General features: G+C 45.8%; 1 protein-coding gene across 10 annotated transcripts in view; it reads left to right on the plus strand.

Annotated features, from left to right (window-relative positions):
• The window catches only part of SHANK2 (SH3 and multiple ankyrin repeat domains 2), a 468530-nt gene that overhangs the window by 294751 nt on the left and 153217 nt on the right, over positions 1 to 20562 (plus strand). For 9 of the 10 annotated variants that reach the window (XM_075567606.1, XM_075567608.1, XM_075567607.1 and 6 more), the window contains 2 exons: positions 8819 to 8901; positions 11141 to 11265. In XM_075567606.1, coding sequence (XP_075423721.1) covers positions 8819 to 8901; positions 11141 to 11265 — 208 coding nt within the window. Of the gene's footprint in view, positions 1 to 8196; positions 8902 to 11140; positions 11266 to 20562 lie in introns of those variants that run through there. The other variant, XM_075567616.1, reaches the window with a different exon arrangement.

Below are 20562 nucleotides of genomic sequence, written 5' to 3' on the forward strand. Positions count from 1 at the left end.
GCCGGGTATTGGAAAGCATGTTAGCCGGGTATTAGAACGTATGTGAGCTGGGTATTAGAAGGCATGTTAGCCGGGTATTAGAAGGCATGTTAGCCGGGTATTAGAAGGTATGTGAGCTGGGTATTAGAAGGTATGTGAGCTGGGTATTAAAAGGCATGTTAGCCGGTTATTATAAGGCAAGCTAGCCGGGTATTAGAAAGCATGTTAGCCGGGTATTAGAAGGTATGTGAGCTGGGTATTAGAAGGCATGTTAGCCGGGTATTAGAAGGCATGTTAGCCGGGTATTGGAAGGCATGTTAGACGGGTATTGGAAGGCATGTTAGCCGGGTATTAGAAGGCATGTTAGCCGGGTATTGGAAGGCATGTTAGATGGGTATTAGAAGGCATGTTAGACGGGTATTGGAAGGCATGTTAGCCGGGTATTGGAATGCATGTTAGCCGGGTATTAGAAGGCATGTTAGCCGGGTATTAGAAGGCATGTTAGACGGGTATTGGAAGGCATGTTAGCCGGGTATTGGAAGGCATGTTAGCCGGGTATTAGAAGGCATGTTAGACGGGTATTGGAAGGCATGTTAGCCGGGTATTAGAAGGCATGTTAGACGGGTATTGGAAGGCATGTTAGCCGGGTATTAGAAGGCATGTTGGCCGGGTATTAGAAGGCATGTTAGACGGGTATTGGAAGGCATGTTAGACGGGTATTGGAAGGCATGTTAGCCATGTTAGCCGGGTATTAGAAGGCATGTTAGCCGTGTATTGGAAGGCATGTTAGCCGGGTATTGGAAGGCATGTTAGCTGGGTATTAGAAGGCATGTTAGCCAGGTATTAGAAGGCATGTTAGCCGGGTATTAGAAGGTATGTGAGCTGGGTATTAGAAGGCATGTTAGCCGGGTATTAGAAGGCATGTTAGCTGGGTATTATAAGGCAAACTAGCTGGGTATTAGAAGGTATGTGAGCTGGGTATTAGAAGGCATGTTAGCCGGTTATTATAAGGCAAGCTAGCCGGGTATTGGAAAGCATGTTAGCCGGGTATTAGAACGTATGTGAGCTGGGTATTAGAAGGCATGTTAGCCGGGTATTAGAAGGCATGTTAGCCGGGTATTAGAAGGTATGTGAGCTGGGTATTAGAAGGTATGTGAGCTGGGTATTAAAAGGCATGTTAGCCGGTTATTATAAGGCAAGCTAGCCGGGTATTAGAAAGCATGTTAGCCGGGTATTAGAAGGTATGTGAGCTGGGTATTAGAAGGCATGTTAGCCGGGTATTAGAAGGCATGTTAGCCGGGTATTGGAAGGCATGTTAGACGGGTATTGGAAGGCATGTTAGCCGGGTATTAGAAGGCATGTTAGCCGGGTATTGGAAGGCATGTTAGATGGGTATTAGAAGGCATGTTAGACGGGTATTGGAAGGCATGTTAGCCGGGTATTGGAATGCATGTTAGCCGGGTATTAGAAGGCATGTTAGACGGGTATTGGAAGGCATGTTAGCCGGGTATTAGAAGGCATGTTAGACGGGTATTGGAAGGCATGTTAGCCGGGTATTAGAAGGCATGTTAGACGGGTATTGGAAGGCATGTTAGCCGGGTATTAGAAGGCATGTTGGCCGGGTATTAGAAGGCATGTTAGACGGGTATTGGAAGGCATGTTAGACGGGTATTGGAAGGCATGTTAGCCATGTTAGCCGGGTATTAGAAGGCATGTTAGCCGTGTATTGGAAGGCATGTTAGCCGGGTATTGGAAGGCATGTTAGACGGGTATTGGAAGGCATGTTAGCCATGTTAGCCGGGTATTAGAAGGCATGTTAGCCGTGTATTGGAAGGCATGTTAGCCGGGTATTGGAAGGCATGTTAGCCGGGTATTAGACGGCATGTTTTGAACGTGTAGATGTTTACTTTAAATGAGGACAGCGTGATCCTCACATACATACTGTAGCATGGGATCAGGCCTGATCTTGTCACCCATTGTATCACACTCACCCATTGTAACATAGACAGTCTCACTCATTGTATCACACTCACCCATTGTATCACACTCTCACCCATTGTAACACAGTCTCACCCATTGTATCACACTCTCACCCATTGTATCACACTCTCACCCATTGTAACACAGTCTCACCCATTGTATCACACTCTCACCCATTGTATCACACTCTCACCCATTGTAATACAGTCTCACTCATTGTATCACACTCACCCATTGTAACACAGTCTCACTCATTGTATCACACACTCACCCATTGTAACACAGTCTCACTCATTGTATCACACTCACCCATTGTAACATAGACAGTCTCACTCATTGTATCACACTCACCCATTGTAACATAGACAGTCTCACTCATTGTATCACACTCACCCATTGTAACACAGGCTCACTCATTGTATCACACTCTCACCCATTGTAACACAGTCTCACTCATTGTATCACGCTCACCCATTGTAACATAGACAGTCTCACTCATTGTATCACACTCACCCATTGTAACACAGGCTCACTCATTGTATCACACGCTCACCCATTGTAACACAGTCTCACTCATTGTATCACACTCACCCATTGTAACATAGACAGGCTCACTCATTGTATCACACGCTCACCCATTGTAACACAGGCTCACTCATTGTATCACACGCTCACCCATTGTAACACAGTCTCACTCATTGTATCGCACTCTCACCCATTGTAACACAGTCTCCCTCATTGTATCGCACTCTCACCCATTGTAACACAGTCTCCCTCATTGTATCGCACTCTCACCCATTGTAACACAGTCTCCCTCATTGTATCGCACTCTCACCCATTGTAACACAGTCTCCCTCATTGTATCGCACTCTCACCCATTGTAACACAGTCTCCCTCATTGTATCGCACTCTCACCCATTGTAACACAGTCTCCCTCATTGTATCGCACTCTCACCCATTGTAACACAGTCTCCCTCATTGTATCGCACTCTCACCCATTGTAACATAGACAGTGTCACCCATTGTATCGCGCACTCACCCATTGAAAGGAACTCTCGCTCGTTGTGAGGCAGTCACCCATTGGAAGACAGTCTCACTTGTGGGGCAGTCTTGCTAATAGGGAGTACACTCTCATCCATTGGAACGCAGTCATGCATTGGGAGACATTTTAATTGATTGGAAGGTGATCTCACTAAATGGGGCAGTCTCTTCCATGGGAAGGCAATCTCACAGATTGGGGGGCAGTCTCATTCATTGGAGGACAGTCTCATCTGATGTAAGATAGATGTTCTCATCCAATCACTTCTGACTCATTTCCATGAATATATCTGTAGAAGTCTCCTGGTCCCTGCTGTGCGGGTATTCCTGCCGTTTCCCACTACATGTATTCTTTTGTTAAACATTTTCCTCATTTTGGCCTGAGTTTCTTGCCTATTGATTTAGGTCTCCTCTTCCCCCCCTTGGCTCCCCTCCCCGCCAGCTCCCATCCACTCCAACCTCCCCCGTCGTTGTCACAAGTCTTAACTGAATACTGCTCTGATTTCTCCCAGTACTGCTATGCATAATTACTCATAATTAGCAGTGTGGGCTGAGCTACTATTGATCTCAGCAGAAAACTGTGTAATCTTCTCTGCACACATCTCTCAGCGTCTGAGCGGTACTGACCCAGCCCGGAACTGAGAGACTGCTGTACGTGCTATAGACCGCACACATCTCTCAGCGTCTGAGCGGTACTGACCCAGCCCAGAACTGAGAGACTGCTGTACGTGCTATAGACCGCACACATCTCTCAGCGTCTGAGCGGTACTGACCCAGCCCGGAACTGAGAGACTGCTGTACGTGCTATAGACCACACACATCTCTGTGTCTGAGCGGTACTGACCCAGCCCGGGACTGAGAGACTGCTGTACCTGCTATAGACCGCACACATCTCTCAGGTACTGACCCAGCCCGGAACTGAGAGACTGCTGTACGTGCTATAGACCGCACACATCTCTGTGTCTGAGCGGTACTGACCCAGCCCGGGACTGAGAGACTGCTGTACCTGCTATAGACCGCACATATCTCTGTGTCTGAGCGGTACTGACCCAGCCCGGGACTGAGAGACTGCTGTACCTGCTATAGACCACACACAGGAGACCGGTTTCAATGACCCAAATTAGGGTGAATTAAGGAAATAGAGAGTTTTATACAGGAATTGCATCCTTTTAAAATCTGCGCGGCTATATTCCCTGGAGAGAATTAGCCTTCTGACCAATGAATGACCGTGTCTCCAGATGAGCAGGACCGCGGCAGCGAGTGAAACTCCAGGTCCGTGTGATCTGATCCAGTCCTGGTTTCGGATGCCTGCAGATGTAGAGAGAGTAACTTTCCCCGCTGCCAGGGAAAGCTGCAGTAATGTAACCGCGACATCCCCTGGGGCAGGGGATCGCACGGTGAGAAGCGCCGGTCACGAAGTCTCACTTTGAGCTATAAAATAAAGTAAGATCTGGAGAAAGTGCGGTCAGGGTCGTAACCACAATATCGGCGTGGAATTAGGGGGTTTGTGGGACCTTATTCAGTTTGTTTGTTTGAATAAAATACTTTGCAGGATCCCCTGGCACTCAAGTGGTTAAAGTAGCATGATGTGATGGGTCGTTCAACCTGAAAATGAACACGCTACACAGTATAATGATGCGGAGTATCTCTACACTGCGTCACACTGTCACACACTGTTACTGTGTCACAAGTCACACACTGCGTTACGGTGTCACATGTCACACACTGTCACACACTGTCACACACCGCATTACTGTATCACACACTGCATCACTGTCATAAAAAGCGTCACGTCACACACTGCCTCACTGTGTCACGCGTCCCACACTGTCACTGTGTCACTATTACACGTCACACACTGTCACTGTTACACGTCACTGACTGCGTCACTGTCACACGTCACACACTGCATCACTGCGTCACATCACACACTTTGTCACTGTCACACACTGCGTCACATGTCACACACCGTGTCACGTCACACACTGTCACACATCACACACACTGTCACATGTCACACACTGCGTCACTCTGTCATACATTGCACTGCGTCACTGTGTCATTCATTACACTGCGTTACTGTGTTACACTCTGCGTCACTGTCACATACTACACTGCGTCACTGTGTCACACATTAGACTGCATCACTCATTCATACGTCACACACTTCATCACTATCACACATCACACACTGCGTCACACACTGCGTCACTGTCACATGTCACACACGCCGGTGTGCGAGGCGCCGGTTTATTTTTTTGTATGTCGCACACTGTCACACACTGCGTCACTGAGCCGCAAGTCACACACTGCGTCACTGTCACACGTCACAACAAAGGAACACTAAGATACCATGACTTGTCGTAGGCCATTCAGGGCTAAACGACTTCTCTATGCCTCTACATGAAGCTCTCGCCCCATTCAGGAAATGCCTCAGTACAATGTGAGTTTAATGATAAACTGTTCCATCTGAAGATCATTCTTTTATAGGCTGATTAATATCTTCACCGAGAGGCACATTGGTGATTCACAGGTGTTTACCTAAAGCACACTCGCAGTCAGTGTGTTAATACAGCTGTACTGTATGTGGCTACAGAACAGGATCCCTCGAGTTTAATTAAACCTCCAGGGGCAATACGTGGGAGGAAGGGTGGCAGAGCAGTGACATGTCATCTGACACACTGCGTCACTGTGTCACACGTATCGGTGCTGTGAGGTCACACAGTGTATATATATATGTGTCAGGGCTGTGAGGTCACGCAGTATATACCTGTGTCAGTGCTGTGAGGTCACGCAGTGAATATATATATATATATATATATACATATATATACATATATACATATACATATACATAAGTGTCAGTGCTGTGAGGTCAGACAGTATATACATGTGTCAGTGCTGTGAGGTCAGACAGTATATACCTGTGTCAGTGCTGGGAGGTCACGCAGTATATACCTGTGTCAAGGCTTCATGCAGTATGTGTGTATATATATATATATATATATATATATATGCGTCAGTGCTGTGAGGTCAGACAGTATATACCTGTGTCAGTGCTGTGAGGTCAGACAGTATATACCTGTGTCAGTGCTGTGAGGTCAGACAGTATATACCTGTGTCAGTGCTGTGAGGTCACGCAGTATATACCTGTGTCAGGGCTATGAGGTAACGCAGTATATACCTGTGTCAGGGCTGTGAGGTCACGCAGTATATATATATATATATATATATATATACCATAATACTGAGTTAAGTTATGGTGAGTAAAAAAAGTGACAAAAACCCTCCACAGGAAAGCAAATATAGCTGTATGCTCATCTGCATGTCTTAGGCAGGTCTGCAACCCCACCTTTCCCCATTATCACCCAGCATACAGCACTTCCACTGCAGCAAGGGATTCTGGGAAATGACATGCAAATGAGCACACAGTGTCACTTTTTGTCTCAATAACCATTTTTAACATGGTTCCCTATAGGCTTAAGCTTGCTGCATGGTCACAGCTTTGAGCACAGCCAGGGTTAAGGTGCATACCCAGAAAACCACCCACAGACAGCTGTTTCGACCTTGATGGGTCTCATCAGTGTGGGGTTGATTTTACTGGGAATGCAAGAGAGGCTTATGGGATAGGCTAAACCATAATACTGAGTTAAGTTATGGTGAGTAAAAAAAGTGACAAAAACCCTCCACAGGAAAGCAAATATGCAAATATAGCTGTATGCTCATCTGCATGTCTTAGGCAGGTCTGCAACCCCACCTTTCCCCATTATCACCCAGCATACAGCACTTCCACTGCAGCAAGTATATATATATATATATATATATATATATATATACACACACGCATCAGTGCTGTGAGGTCAGACAGCATATTCCTGTGTCAGTGCTGTGAGGTCAGGCAGTATATACCTGTGTCAGTGCTGTGAGGTCAGGCAGTATATACCTGTGTCAGTGCTGTGAGGTCAGGCAGTATATACCTGTGTCAGTGCTGTGAGGTCACGCAGTATACACCTGTGTCAGTGCTGTGAGGTCAGACAGTATATACCTGTGTCAGTGCTGTGAGGTCAGACAGTATACACCTGTGTCAGTGCTGTGAGGTCAGACAGTATACACCTGTGTCAGTGCTGTGAGGTCAGGCAGTATATACCTGTGTCAGTGCTGTGAGGTCAGACAGTATATACCTGTGTCAGGGCTGTGAGGTCAGGCAGTATATACCTGTGTCAGGGCTGTGAGGTCAGGCAGTATATACCTGTGTCAGGGCTGTGAGGTCAGGCAGTATATACCTGTGTTAGTGCTGTGAGGTCAGACAGTATACACCTGTGTCAGTGCTGTGAGGTCAGACAGTATACACCTGTGTCAGTGCTGTGAGGTCAGACAGTATATACCTGTGTCAGTGCTGTGAGGTCAGACAGTATACACCTGTGTCAGTGCTGTGAGGTCAGACAGTATACACCTGTGTCAGTGCTGTGAGGTCAGACAGTATACACCTGTGTCAGTATTGACTTGTCACTCACAGTGATTGCTGCCTCTGGACATTTGCAATGTGCGTTGGCACTTATATAGTTAATCTCCGAAGCTGTCTCCGCACCTTGATCTTTCCTTTATTTCTGAAGCAGTCATTTTGTACCCCAGGGCTGTTTCCAATCCTTTAATCTTTGCTTCCCGGTTCACTCAGGGAGAAGGATGCGAATGTGGTTAATTAGTGCCAGTTAGCACTAATGACAGGATGGCAGGAGAGCAGGTCTGAAGTCCCATGCACCCCGTACCACTCCTGGGCAGCTAGAAAGATACACCCATCATACAAAATGATGGCACATTGCCTGTGCGACGGGCACAACTCATGGAAGAGAGGCACAGGAAGCATTGGGCAGTATTGTAGCATTGCTTTTTTCAGCTCTGTTCTCCTGCAGCATAGCATGTGCATTCACTCCTCTGAGGTTCATGCATGTATTGTATTGTATGTCTTTATATAGAACCATTAATGTACATAGCGCTTCACAGTAGTAATATGTGACATAAATACAAATAACAGAACATGGGAATAAGTGCTTCAGACATAAAAGTAACATTTAGGAAGAGAAGTCCCTGCTCCGAGGAGCTTACAGTCTAATTGGTAAGTAGGGAGAACGTACATGTGCTGTTACTATTTAAATGACGCCGTTTCCCTAATGCTGGGGACATTTCTGCCTGGTGACGCCACACGCTGCATATTGCTAGCAGTGTAGGCTGCCCTGCGATCATGTGGGATGCTCGCCGCTTGCAACATTCAGTAGCAGTGAAAATGGGCTTTTGATGCAAGGCAGATAGCTGTCCGGACTACATGTGTGCCTTGTGCTGCTTAGGACAGGACACAGCACCCTACGAAGCCGTTTTAAGATGCTGCCTGATTGTCTCCCTGGTTGGTCTCCTTTTGGCTTGGCTGGGAGATGCGTTTGGTGGATTTACAGCTGAAGAGCTTATTAATGAGAGTGGTATTCAGTTGACTTGTTTTCTTTTCTTAGAGTCCTGGCTAGCACACAGCTGACATGATCACACATTCCCCCAGCCATTCGAACACAGCAAGGATCAGCATGCACTGTTTCTACCTCTCCTTCCTGCAGCCTTCCCTCCCCTCATTTACTTTGCGATATGCCATCTAGGATTGAGCCTTCTTTTTGCATTCCCTTCGCTGATTTTGTATGTCATGCTTGGCACCTGCAATGCTGTCTGATTAAGTGGCTGTGACGATGATGAGGATGAACATGCACCCTCGAAGAGCACATGCTGCCGTGATGATGAGAGGCTGTAATAATATTCGTTATCCTCGGAATTCTCTCTACAGTGACTGCGTTATTGAAGAAAAGACAGTGGTCCTTCAGAAAAAAGACAATGAGGGTTTTGGATTTGTACTCAGAGGCGCAAAAGGTATGTACATGTCATAGTATGTCATTATATGATGTGTGACTGTGTGACTGTGTGACTGTGTGACTGTGCATGTGTACCTTTTTGGGTGTTTTTTTCTCTTCCATCTCTGGAAATAAAGAGAAACGATTCCTGATGCTCTCGATGCCAGACACACACACACACACACGCGCTGAGCTTTCCTGCTCTGCCAGTGCTGGGGATTTGACTTTATTCTCCTGTTCTACATAGCAGCTTCGTGTCTTGTCTGCACTTCAATCACAAGGATGGAAGATGCTAAAGTTTACAGACATTACCTTGTATGTAAAACATTTCCTAGTGCACATAACAGGAGCCGCCCGGGTGAAATATCATAAATAATGCATGGCTTAATATTGTCAGTATGTGCTTCCCACAGCACAGTCTGAGGGAGCAGGTCCGCATTTGGTTTGAAAGAATATTGAGCTGAATTGAGCAAGGTGATAGTGGACGGTGCAAAAATGTTTGGTGATAAGTTGGTAGAGTTTAACATGTCCTTTCCTTCTCAAGCAATCTCCGGCAGGTGCTGTACCTTTAACAAAAAAACCTAATATCTGTTAACACTTCACACCTTATTATTATACACGACTTTACCTTTAGATTTGACGTGCTGTTTGACCTTTAAGAACATCTTCCATGCGTTTTTTTTTAGAAAAGTTTAACACTCTGCGTCTTTTAAACAAGGGTTTTCTCTTACAATATTCCACAAGCGAGTACTTTTGCACGAGGCCACACCGTGACCACCCAGACATGTATGTAAAATGTGACTTTGGGGTTAGTAATGCAGAGCGTTCGGCCTTCACTATGCACATAACATTATGCAAATGCAATCGGATTTGGAGTGTTTTCAGATGTTCTGCAATTCTGCATTAAACTCCGAGCTCGAGAAAAACATTCATCGGAGGTAGGAAGTAGAAGGGAACAGCTCTGGGAGGTCTCAGGAAGGGACGTGTTAATGCACACACAGTCACCTAATGCAGACACAGTCACCTAATGCAGACACAGTCACCCAATGCAGACACAGTCACCCAATGCAGCAGATTGGGTTAAGAGATGAATATTAAAAGATGGCTGTTCATTCGTTATCGTAGTTCAGTGCTATTGTATATTACTGGAAGTATTTAAAATCACAATAGCTACCATAAGCGTTCTGTATCCAGATGTCCGTGATGTGTTCCAGGATGTCATTGTGGTGCTGTATTGGCAATGAAAGATGATTGGCTAGAAAGCAGAATTTGGGTGCCTGGCCCAGTTCCTCTGCGCATGCCCCATACTTAGTGTGAATACTCGTTATCTCCGGTTCATATACTGAGATTCCTGTCCTAGTTTTTCCTGTGCTGCATTTCCCTCCCGCAGCCTGTCAGGGAGAATAAACCCCTGGGTCTCAGCCCCTTTACATCACTAGGCAGGGAAGAAATGCTGACTGGGGATAAAATACGCATTTTGCCAACTTATGTCTTCAAGTAAATAGGACACTTGTGAGTACATGAAAATTGCTATTTCAATGTACAAAGTAAAACTCCAAGATGGTGCGCGTGTGTGCGTTGTGCAGTCACGTGTGTGCGTTGTGCAGTCACGTGTGTGCGTTGTGCTGTCACGTGTGTGCGTTGTGCAGTCACGTGTGTGCGTTGTGCAGTCACGTGTGTGCGTTGTGCGGTCACGTGTGTGTGTTGTGGAGTCACGTGTGTGCGTTGAGCAGTCACGTGTGTGCGTTGTGCAGTGCTGTGCGTTACCAGTTTTTCACATTCCTGCATTTCAGGATCAAATCCTTGCAGGTGACACACGTGTAGGCCGTGCGTATAGTGCCGGCGACGCGACATCGCCCAAAAACAAATACATCGCCGAAGCGTGCGCTTATAGTAAGCGCGACGGAGCGGCGCGAACTTCGGAAGCTGACAATATTTGATTTTTCAAGGGCTGTCGCCTCATGTGACAGCCCCTGAACCAATCAAATGCCAGTACGCCCGCGCCGCCGCAAAGCGAAATATAACTTTCACTAGCGGAGACAGGTGACGTCACCCGTCCCGTCGCCGGTCGCGGGCACTATACGCGCGGCTTTATCCTCAGAACACCATTATTTAGCTCTGATAGTTAAACAATGGTACAATGTATTAGCGGGAGTTACCATCGCACTGTTTTAAAGTTGTGTGCGCAGAAATTCTGCACTTTGTAGCAAACTTACAATTAGCGACTCGTTTATAAACTGTGGTGTTTTCTCCCTAAGCTGACACACCTATTGAGGAATTTACCCCAACACCCGCCTTCCCCGCGCTGCAGTACCTGGAATCCGTGGATGAAGATGGCGTGGCTTGGCAGACTGGCCTGAGGACGGGCGACTTCCTTATAGAGGTAGGGAATGGAGCATTTCATCCTGTCACGTCTGGGGGGAGAAAAGGAAACGAAATCATCACAAGAGCTTTTGTGATATATATTTTCTTTCATGGAAAATCAGCCTGGTCCATTATTGGTGTCATGTAAGAAAATATTCTTTGTATACATTATCCTTATGCAGAGTTACTAATGCCATGCTTCAGGAAATGAAGGTGATATACAGGGTTTATTCTTTGTATACATTATCATTATGCAGAGTTACTAATGCCATGCTTCAGGAAATGAAGGTGATATACAGGGTTTATTCTTTGTATACATTATCATTATGCAGAGTTACTAATGCCATGCTTCAGGAAATGAAGGTGATATACAGGGTTTATTCTTTGTATACATTATCATTATGCAGAGTTACTAATGCCATGCTTCAGGAAATGAAGGTGATATACAGGGTTTATTCTTTACTTACTATCAGAATTTGATTGTTTTTTTTCCTTCCCTGCGCTAGTTTTAAATGTTTTTATTTGAAAACTGACTGCATTAACTAGGAGGCCTCAATAGCACTTGACGTGTGTTGGATTATGTTGCATCTTTTGCTGGCTACAGGAGGTGACAGTTTGGGTGTGATGCACACACAATGCAGAAATGTGTCCTCCGAATCCGCCGTTACATCCTGTGTTACATGCTTAGTGGTTTGGGCAACACAATCCTTCCATGATGCCCCAAATGCCCCACGCCTCATGACAGACAGAACTGGATCTCATTCACTGAGGCAGAATCACTTTCTTTTTAAATCCGGGCATAAAGTTTCCAACAAGAAATTCCACATAATGTGTGTAAAGAAGTCAATTATTTTATCGTTCAAACCGCCTATTTGTGTTTTGTCTTCATATATAATGTTTTCTTGATGTTCTTGTGGGGTTTCCTTCTCTGCGGAGAGCAATCTGTAAAGTGGAAGTAAATAAGCCAATTCGGTGGTTCCAATATGGCCGCCCTCCTGATGGAGGAGAGGCTGTGCTGAGGTTGCCATGGTGACAGTAGCTGTGATTCTAGGCCTTTGCTTTGGATTTTAGATAATGAAATAGTTGAGTAAAACCGCATAAAGTCATCAGGACGGGGAAAAGAAGTATTTGTGTTGGCATTTTATTGGCTGTTCACATAGGGACAGAATAACCAGCAGACAGAGGTGTATGAGGCCTAAATCATGTTTTTATTGCCCTTTTTACGGTTCCCTGCAGCTGATTCACTTCTTTTGCTCCTCGCACGGTTTTACGACTCCCTCAGTCTGAGCAGCTCACTAGTGACGCTGTGATGTTCAGCGTTATCTGAGTGGGTGCAGATTGACACTGCAGTTTCCATGAGCCTTCCTCCCACACCCGGCACAGATACACTGCTCTGCGTGTTACAGATACACAGTGCGCTGCATGTGGCAGATATGCATTGCTCTGCATGTTACAGATGTGGGCACTGCTCTGCGTGTTACAGATGTGGGCATCGCGCTGCGTGTTACAGATGTGTGCATTGCTCTGCGTGTTACAGATGTGAGCATTGCTCTGCGTGTTACAGATGTGTGCATGGCTCTGCGTGTTACAGATGTATGCATTGCTCTGCCTGTTACAGATGTGAGCATTGCTCTGCGTGTTACAGATGTGTGCATTGCTCTGCCTGTTACAGATGTGGGCATTGCTCTGCCTGTTACAGATGTGTGCATTGCTCTGCGTGTTACAGATGTGGGCATTGCTCTGCACTGCATGTTACAGATGTGGGCATTGCTCTGCGTGTTACAGATGTGGGCATTGCTCTGCGTGTTACAGATGTGAGCATTGCTCTGCCTGTTACAGATGTGTGCATTTCTCTGCGTGTTACGGATGTGGGCATTGCTCTGCATGTTACAGATGTGAGCATTGCTCTGCGTGTTACAGATGTGAGCATTGCTCTCCGTGTTACAGATGTGTGCATTGCTCTGCCTGTTACAGATGTGAGCATTGCTCTGCGTGTTACAGATGTGTGCATTGCTCTGTGTGTTACAGATGTGTGCATTGCTCTGCCTGTTACAGATGTGAGCATTGCTCTGCGTGTTACAGATGTGAGCATTGCTCTGCGTGTTACAGATGTGTGCATTGCTCTGCCTGTTACAGATGTGTGCATTGCTCTGCGTGTTACAGATGTGAGCATTGCTCTGCGTGTTACAGATGTGGGCATTGCTCTGCGTGTTACAGATGTGTGCATTGCTCTGCGTGTTACAGATGTAGGCATTGCTCTGCGTGTTACAGATGTGGGCATTGCTCTGCGTGTTACAGATGTGGGCATTGCTCTGCGTGTTACAGATGTGGGCATTGCTCTGCATGTTACAGATGTGGGCATTGCTCTGCGTGTTACAGATGTGTGCATTGCTCTGCCTGTTACAGATGTGGACATTGCTCTGCGTGTTACAGATGTGAGCATTGCTCTGCCTGTTACAGATGTGGGCATTGCTCTGCGTGTTACAGATGTGGGCATTGCTCTGCCTGTTACAGATGTGGGCATTGCTCTGCGTGTTACAGATGTGAGCATTGCTCTGCGTGTTACAGATGTGTGCATTGCTCTGCATGTTACAGATGTGGGCATTGCTCTGCACAGTATGTTACAGATGTGAGCATTGCTCTGCATGTTACAGATGTGTGCATTGCTCTGCGTGTTACAGATGTGTGCATTGCTCTGCGTGTTACAGATGTGGGCATTGCTCTGCACAGTATGTTACAGATGTGTGTATTGCTCTGCGTGTTACAGATGTGGGCATTGCTCTGCGTGTTACAGATGTGAGCATTGCTCTGCATGTTACAGATGTGAGCATTGCTCTGCGTGTTACAGATGTGGGCATTGCTCTGCGTGTTACAGATGTGGGCATTGCTCTGCGTGTTACGGATGTGGGCATTGCTCTGCGTGTTACAGATGTGGGCATTGCTCTGCGTGGTACAGATGTGGGTATTGTTCTGCGTGTTATAGATGTGTGCATTGCTCTGCGTGTTACAGATGTGTGCATTGCTCTGCGTGTTACAGATGTGGGCATTGCTCTGCACAGTATGTTACAGATGTGGGCATTGCTCTGCGTGTTACAGATGTGTGCATTGCTCTGCATGTTACAGATGTGGGCATTGCTCTGCGTGTTACGATGTGAGCATTGCTCTGCGTGTTACAGATGTGTGCATTGCTCTGCATGTTACAGATGTGGGCATTGCTCTGCGTGTTACGATGTGAGCATTGCTCTGCGTGTTACAGATGTGAGCATTGCTCTGCATGTTACAGATGTGGGCATTGCTCTGCGTGTTACGATGTGAGCATTGCTCTGTGTGTTACAGATGTGAGCATTGCTCTGCGTGTTACAGATGTGGGCAATGCTTTGCGTGTTACAGATGTGTGCATTGCTCTGCGTGTTACAGAAGTGTGCATTGCTCTGCGTGTTACAGATGTGAGCATTGCTCTGCGTGTTACGGATGTGGGCATTGCTCTGCGTGTTACGGATGTGGGCATTGCTCTGCTTGTTACAGATGTGGGCATTGCTCTGCGTGTTACAGATGTGGGCATTACTCTGCGTGTTACAGATGTGAGCATTGCTCTGCGTGTTACGGATGTGGGCATTGCTCTGCGTGTTACGGATGTGGGCATTGCTCTGCGTGTTACAGATGTGGGCGTTGCTCTGCACAGTATGTTACAGATGTGTGCATTGCTCTGCGTGTTACAGATGTGAGCATTGCTCTGCGTGTTACAGATGTGAGCATTGCTCTGCGTGTTACAGATGTGAGCATTGCTCTGCGTGTTACAGATGTGTGCATTGCTCTGCACAGTATGTTACAGATGTGAGCATTGCTCTGCGTGTTACGGATGTGGGCATTGCTCTGCATGTTACGGATGTTGGCATTGCTCTGCGTGTTACAGATGTGTGCATTGCTCTGCACAGTATGTTACAGATGTGAGCATTGCTCTGCGTGTTACGGATGTGGGCATTGCGCTGCGTGTTACAGATGTGGGCATTGCTCTGCGTGTTACGGATGTGGGCATTGCTCTGCGTGTTACAGATGTGTGCATTGCTCTGCGTGTTACAGATGTGGGCATTGCTCTGCACAGTGTTACAGATGTGGGCATTGCTCTGCACAGTGTTACAGATGTGGGCATTGCTCTGCACAGTGTTACAGATGTGGGCATTGCTCTGCACAGTGTTACAGATGTGGGCATTCCTCTGCACAGTGTTACAGATGTGGGCGTTGCTCTGCGTGTTACAGATGTGGGCATTGCTCTGCGTGTTACAGATGTGTGCATTGCTCTGCGTGTTACAGATGTGTGCATTGCTCTGCGTGTTACGGATGTGTGCATTGCTCTGCGTGTTACCGACGTGTGCATTGCTCTGCGTGTTACAGATGTGGGCATTGCTCTGCGTGTTACAGATGTGGGCATTGATCTGCGTGTTACAGATGTGGGCATTGCTCTGCACAGTGTTACAGATGTGGGCATTGCTCTGCACAGTGTTACAGATGTGGGCATTGCTCTGCACAGTGTTACAGATGTGGGCATTGCTCTGCACAGTGTTACGGATGTGGGCATTGCTCTGCGTGTTACAGATGTGTGCATTGCTCTGCGTGTTACAGATGTGGGCATTGCTCTGCACTGTATGTTACAGATGTGTGCATTGCTCTGCATGTTACAGATGTGAGCATTGCTCTGCGTGTTACCGACGTGTGCATTGCTCTGCGTGTTACAGATGTGGGCATTGCTCTGCGTGTTACAGATGTGGGCATTGCTCTGCGTGTTACAGATGTGGGCATTGCTCTGCGTGTTACAGATGTGGACATTGCTCTGCACAGTGTTACAGATGTGGGCATTGGTCTGCGTGTTACGGATGTGGGCATTGCTCTGCATGTTACAGATGTGGGCATTGCTCTGCGTGTTGCAAATGTGTGCATTGCTCTGCGTGTTACAGATGTGAGCATTGCTCTGCGTGTTACAGATGTGAGCAATGCTCTGCGTGTTACAGATGTGTGCATTGCTCTGCGTGTTACAGATGTGGGCATTGCTCTGCCTGTTACAGATGTGTGAATTGCTCTGCGTGTTACAGATGTGGGCATTGCTCTGCGTGTTACAGATGTGGGCATTGCTCTGCATGTTACAGATGTGTGCATTGCTCTGCGTGTTACAGATGTGGGCATTGCTCTGCGTGTTACAGATGTGTGCATTGCTCTGCGTGTTACAGATGTGGGCATTGCTCTGCGTGTTACAGATGTGGGCATTGCTCTGCCTGTTACAGATGTGGGTATTGCTCTGCCTGTTACAGATGTGGGCATTGCTCTGCGTGTTACAGATGTGGGCATTGCTCTGCATGTTACAGATGTGGGCATTGCTCTGTGTGTTACAGATGTGGGCATTGCTCTGCGTGTTACAGATGTTGGCATTGCTATGCATGTTACAGATGTGTGCATTGGTCTGCACAGTGTTACAAATGTGTGCATTGGTCTGCACAGTGTTACAAATGTGTGCATTGCTCTGCACAGTATGTTACAGATGTGAGCATTGCTCTGCGTGTTACAGATGTGGACATTGCTCTGCTTGTTACAGATGTGTGCATTGCTTTGCCTGTTACAGATGTGTGCATTGCTCTGCGTGTTACAGATGTGGGCATTGCTCTGCGTGTTACAGATGTGGGCATTGCCCTGCGTGTTACAGATGTGTGCATTGCTCTGCGTGTTACAGATGTGTGCATTGCTCTGCGTGTTACAGATGTGGGCATTGCTCTGCGTGTTACAGATGTGGGCATTGCTCTGCGTGTTACAGATGTGTGCATTGCTCTGCATGTTACGGATGTGTGCATTGCTCTGCCTGTTACGGATGTGGGCATTGCTCTGCATGTTACAGATGTGAGCATTGCTCTGCGTGTTACAGATGTGAGCATTGCTCTGCGTGTTACAGATGTGTAAATTGCTCTGCGTGTTACAGATGTGTAAATTGCTCTGCGTGTTACAGATGTGTAAAATGCTCTGCGTGTTACAGATGTGTAAATTGCTCTGCGTGTTACAGATGTGTAAATTGCTCTGCGTGTTACAGATGTGTAAATTGCTCTGCGTGTTACAGATGTGTAAATTGCTCTGCGTGTTACAGATGTGTAAATTGCTCTGCGTGTTACAGATGTGTAAACTGCTCTGCGTGTTACTGATGTGTAAACTGCTCTGCGTGTTACAGCATAGCATCAGATTTAACAAAGAAAAGGGATTTCATAGAAAATAATGGCGTTTTACCTTTTAAAGGCGAAATCCAGGCCACATCCTACATGTGTGGGTTACATTGTTTTAATCAGTGCTGTACTATTAGATAATATTTCCTACATTATTTTCCAAAAAAAATAATTCAACTCAATGCAATTTTTTGCCTTTTTTTTTGTAACTCAAATTTTATTGAAAATCAATACATCATATTTTGGGGGTAAAATAATATCCGGGGGGTGGGGGGGGGCATAGTTACTTTCCGGCATTGACTTGGTCCTACCCTTAAAACCTCCGTACAGACCTTGCCTTTTCCCAAAGGATTATTAGTCAGAGCTATCGAGTGGCCATCTTCAATCTCACATCAAAGAGAATGCATCTACTCTACCACCGCTATCCTAGCAGGGCGGCGGCCGCACTCACCCCCGCTATCCTAGCCGGGCAGCGGCCGCACTCACCCCCGGGACCTCTGGCTGAGCTTCCCATGGCTGCCACACATTATGGCATTTAGTGCCACTCTCACTGGCCAAGCTGGTTACTTTCTCCAATTGTCAAACAAACCAAATTCTAGTTCGGATTTTAGACACCGGTGGGTTTCTTTTTTTTGTTTCCATAATGCTGCATTCTCGCATCTTGTTGCGACGTAGCAACCCAATTTACTTTCAGCCCCGGCTAAGCCTTGTATTGGGCTATTTAGAATGAATAGCCAGGGGTCCAGAGGTATAGAGAGGCCCAATAACCTCTGTAGCCAATTTATAATTTCCCTCCAATGGGATGCAAGACCACAGCACGTGTAACAAGTCGGCCTGTCCTCCGCAGTTTGGGCACATGGGAGAATAGCCTGGAATAAATTTGGAAAGCTTAACCAGGGTAAGGTACCATCCCATTAAAACTTTATATACATTCTCCTCTAATGTGGCACAGATTGAGCTCTTAGCGGCCGACACAAAGATTTCCTTCCAGTCCTCCTCATCTAACACTTCTTCTAAATCAGTCTCCCACTGGGTCTTACATTGCATTTTCTGTGTGAACTCCACACCCGTACATGATACCTATTACCTCTTTATATATTTGTGAAGTAAGCCCACTGGTGTCTGTCTCCAATATAAACACTTTTTCAAAGTTTGTTACTGGGGGGAAGGGGAAGTGCTTATTATAGAAAGCTCGAGGCTGAAGGTCCCAAAAGAATTCAGTGTGGGGCATGTCCTTTTCCCTCCTAATCTGTTTGAAGGTCTTGATATTTTTATCCATCCCTAATTCCAGGAACCGAAGTCGCCCCCCCTCAGTTGCCACATTGTAAAATCGTTACTGCTCAGACCGGGAGCAGAATCCGAGTTATTTAGTAGGGGGGTCATTGACGATTTCCTGGTTGTCAATGCGCATCTGAATTTGGTGGCCTCCCATATTTTCAATGAGTTGGTCATTGAGGACAGCGGATCTCTGATCGAATTTATCATCAATTTTGAGGACCAGATTAAAGTACTCATGTCCAGGGGTAAACTAACCTCTTTTTCTAAGGCTTCCCATCTTTTCAGATTGGGACCAATGTGCCATTGGGAAATGTGGCTAACTTGGGCCATGTTATAATCTGATAACAAGCGAGGTACGGCTAATCCTCCGGTCAATGTCGGTCTTGGTTTCTTATAGTTCCAGATTAATTTAGTGAACAAAGACTGATGGGAGAGAATATCTTTTAATACAACCGGCACTGGCCGGGTCTGAAGTAGATATAACATACGAGGGTGCTAATTCATTTGAATAAATTGTATCTTGCCTATCCATGAAATAGTAGATGTGGACAAATTCTAATATCTCCCCATAACTTTAGAATTAATTGGGGGATTTTTTTGAAGGACTTTTAATATGCTGAGCATATACTGAGCATCCTTTGCTTTCTATAGCAGATGACAGCCCACCTCCCCAGCAGTGCAAGATATTTGCAACACTTTACTGTTTGTGATCATTTGTTGCCAATGTTCTCAGCAGTTTGAGCTGCAAACTGTAACAATAAATAATGTTACCGTAGTAATATAAGAATACATTGTAGCTGCTGAGTTACACTGACATGAAGGATTGATTGAAACGGAAAGGCGGCCATTTAGTGAACCCGGGGAAGCAGGATCTTTGCTGGTCGATCACGGGAGAAACAATCGATCGTCGGCTTAGATAATGCGTTTTCAATAAAAGTAATTAAAAGCTGCATGTATTAAAAAAAAAATATATATATATATATATATATATATATATATATATATATATATATAAAGATAACAGCAGGCACTTCAAAGGCTCCAAAGAAATAGGTGCTTGTTCAACAAAAATAACAGGAAACCAGGTGTCCCACCAAGGAGACAAAAAACAGCACTCAAGGTATATTGCAAAAGTGTATTTGAAAAAAAAAAAAAAGGCAGGCACATATAAATTAGGATTTATATATATATATAGGATATATATATATAAATTAGGATTTATATATATATATAGGATATATATATATACAGGCATACCCCGCATTAACGTACGCAATAGGACCGGAGCATGTATGTAAAGCAAAAATGTACTTAAAGTGAAGCACTACCTTTTCCCACTTATTGATGCATGTACTGTACTGCAATCGATATATACGTGCATAACTGATGTAAATAACACATTTGTAACAGGCTCTATAGTCTCCCTGCTTGTGCACAGCTTCGGTACAGGTAGGGAGCCGGTATTGCTGTTCAGGACGTGCTGACAGGCGCATGCGTGAGCTGCCGTTTGCCTATTGGGCGATATGTACTTACTCGCGAGTGTACTTAAAGTGAGTGTACTTAAAGCGGGGTATGCCTGCCTGTATATATATATTTTTTTTTAAGTGCTGTATTGTCTCTAATACACACGGTGTTCGTTTCCACTGGTTTTGGCCAAGAGGTTTGGGGGAATATTGATTATTCAGGTAAAATAAGATAAAAATTTAAAATAGAAAACAATGTGACCCGCTGCTTTATGTAACCTTGACATAAACGCTTCCTGCAGTGATCCCGACCTTCAGATTCTGGAGCACTTGGAGTGTGGACTCATGTTAGAATACGTTGCTTTTCCAAAAGTCTTC

This window comes from Ascaphus truei, chromosome 12, assembly GCF_040206685.1.
Source record: "Ascaphus truei isolate aAscTru1 chromosome 12, aAscTru1.hap1, whole genome shotgun sequence".
In the NCBI taxonomy this organism is placed as follows: Eukaryota; Metazoa; Chordata; class Amphibia; order Anura; family Ascaphidae; genus Ascaphus; species Ascaphus truei.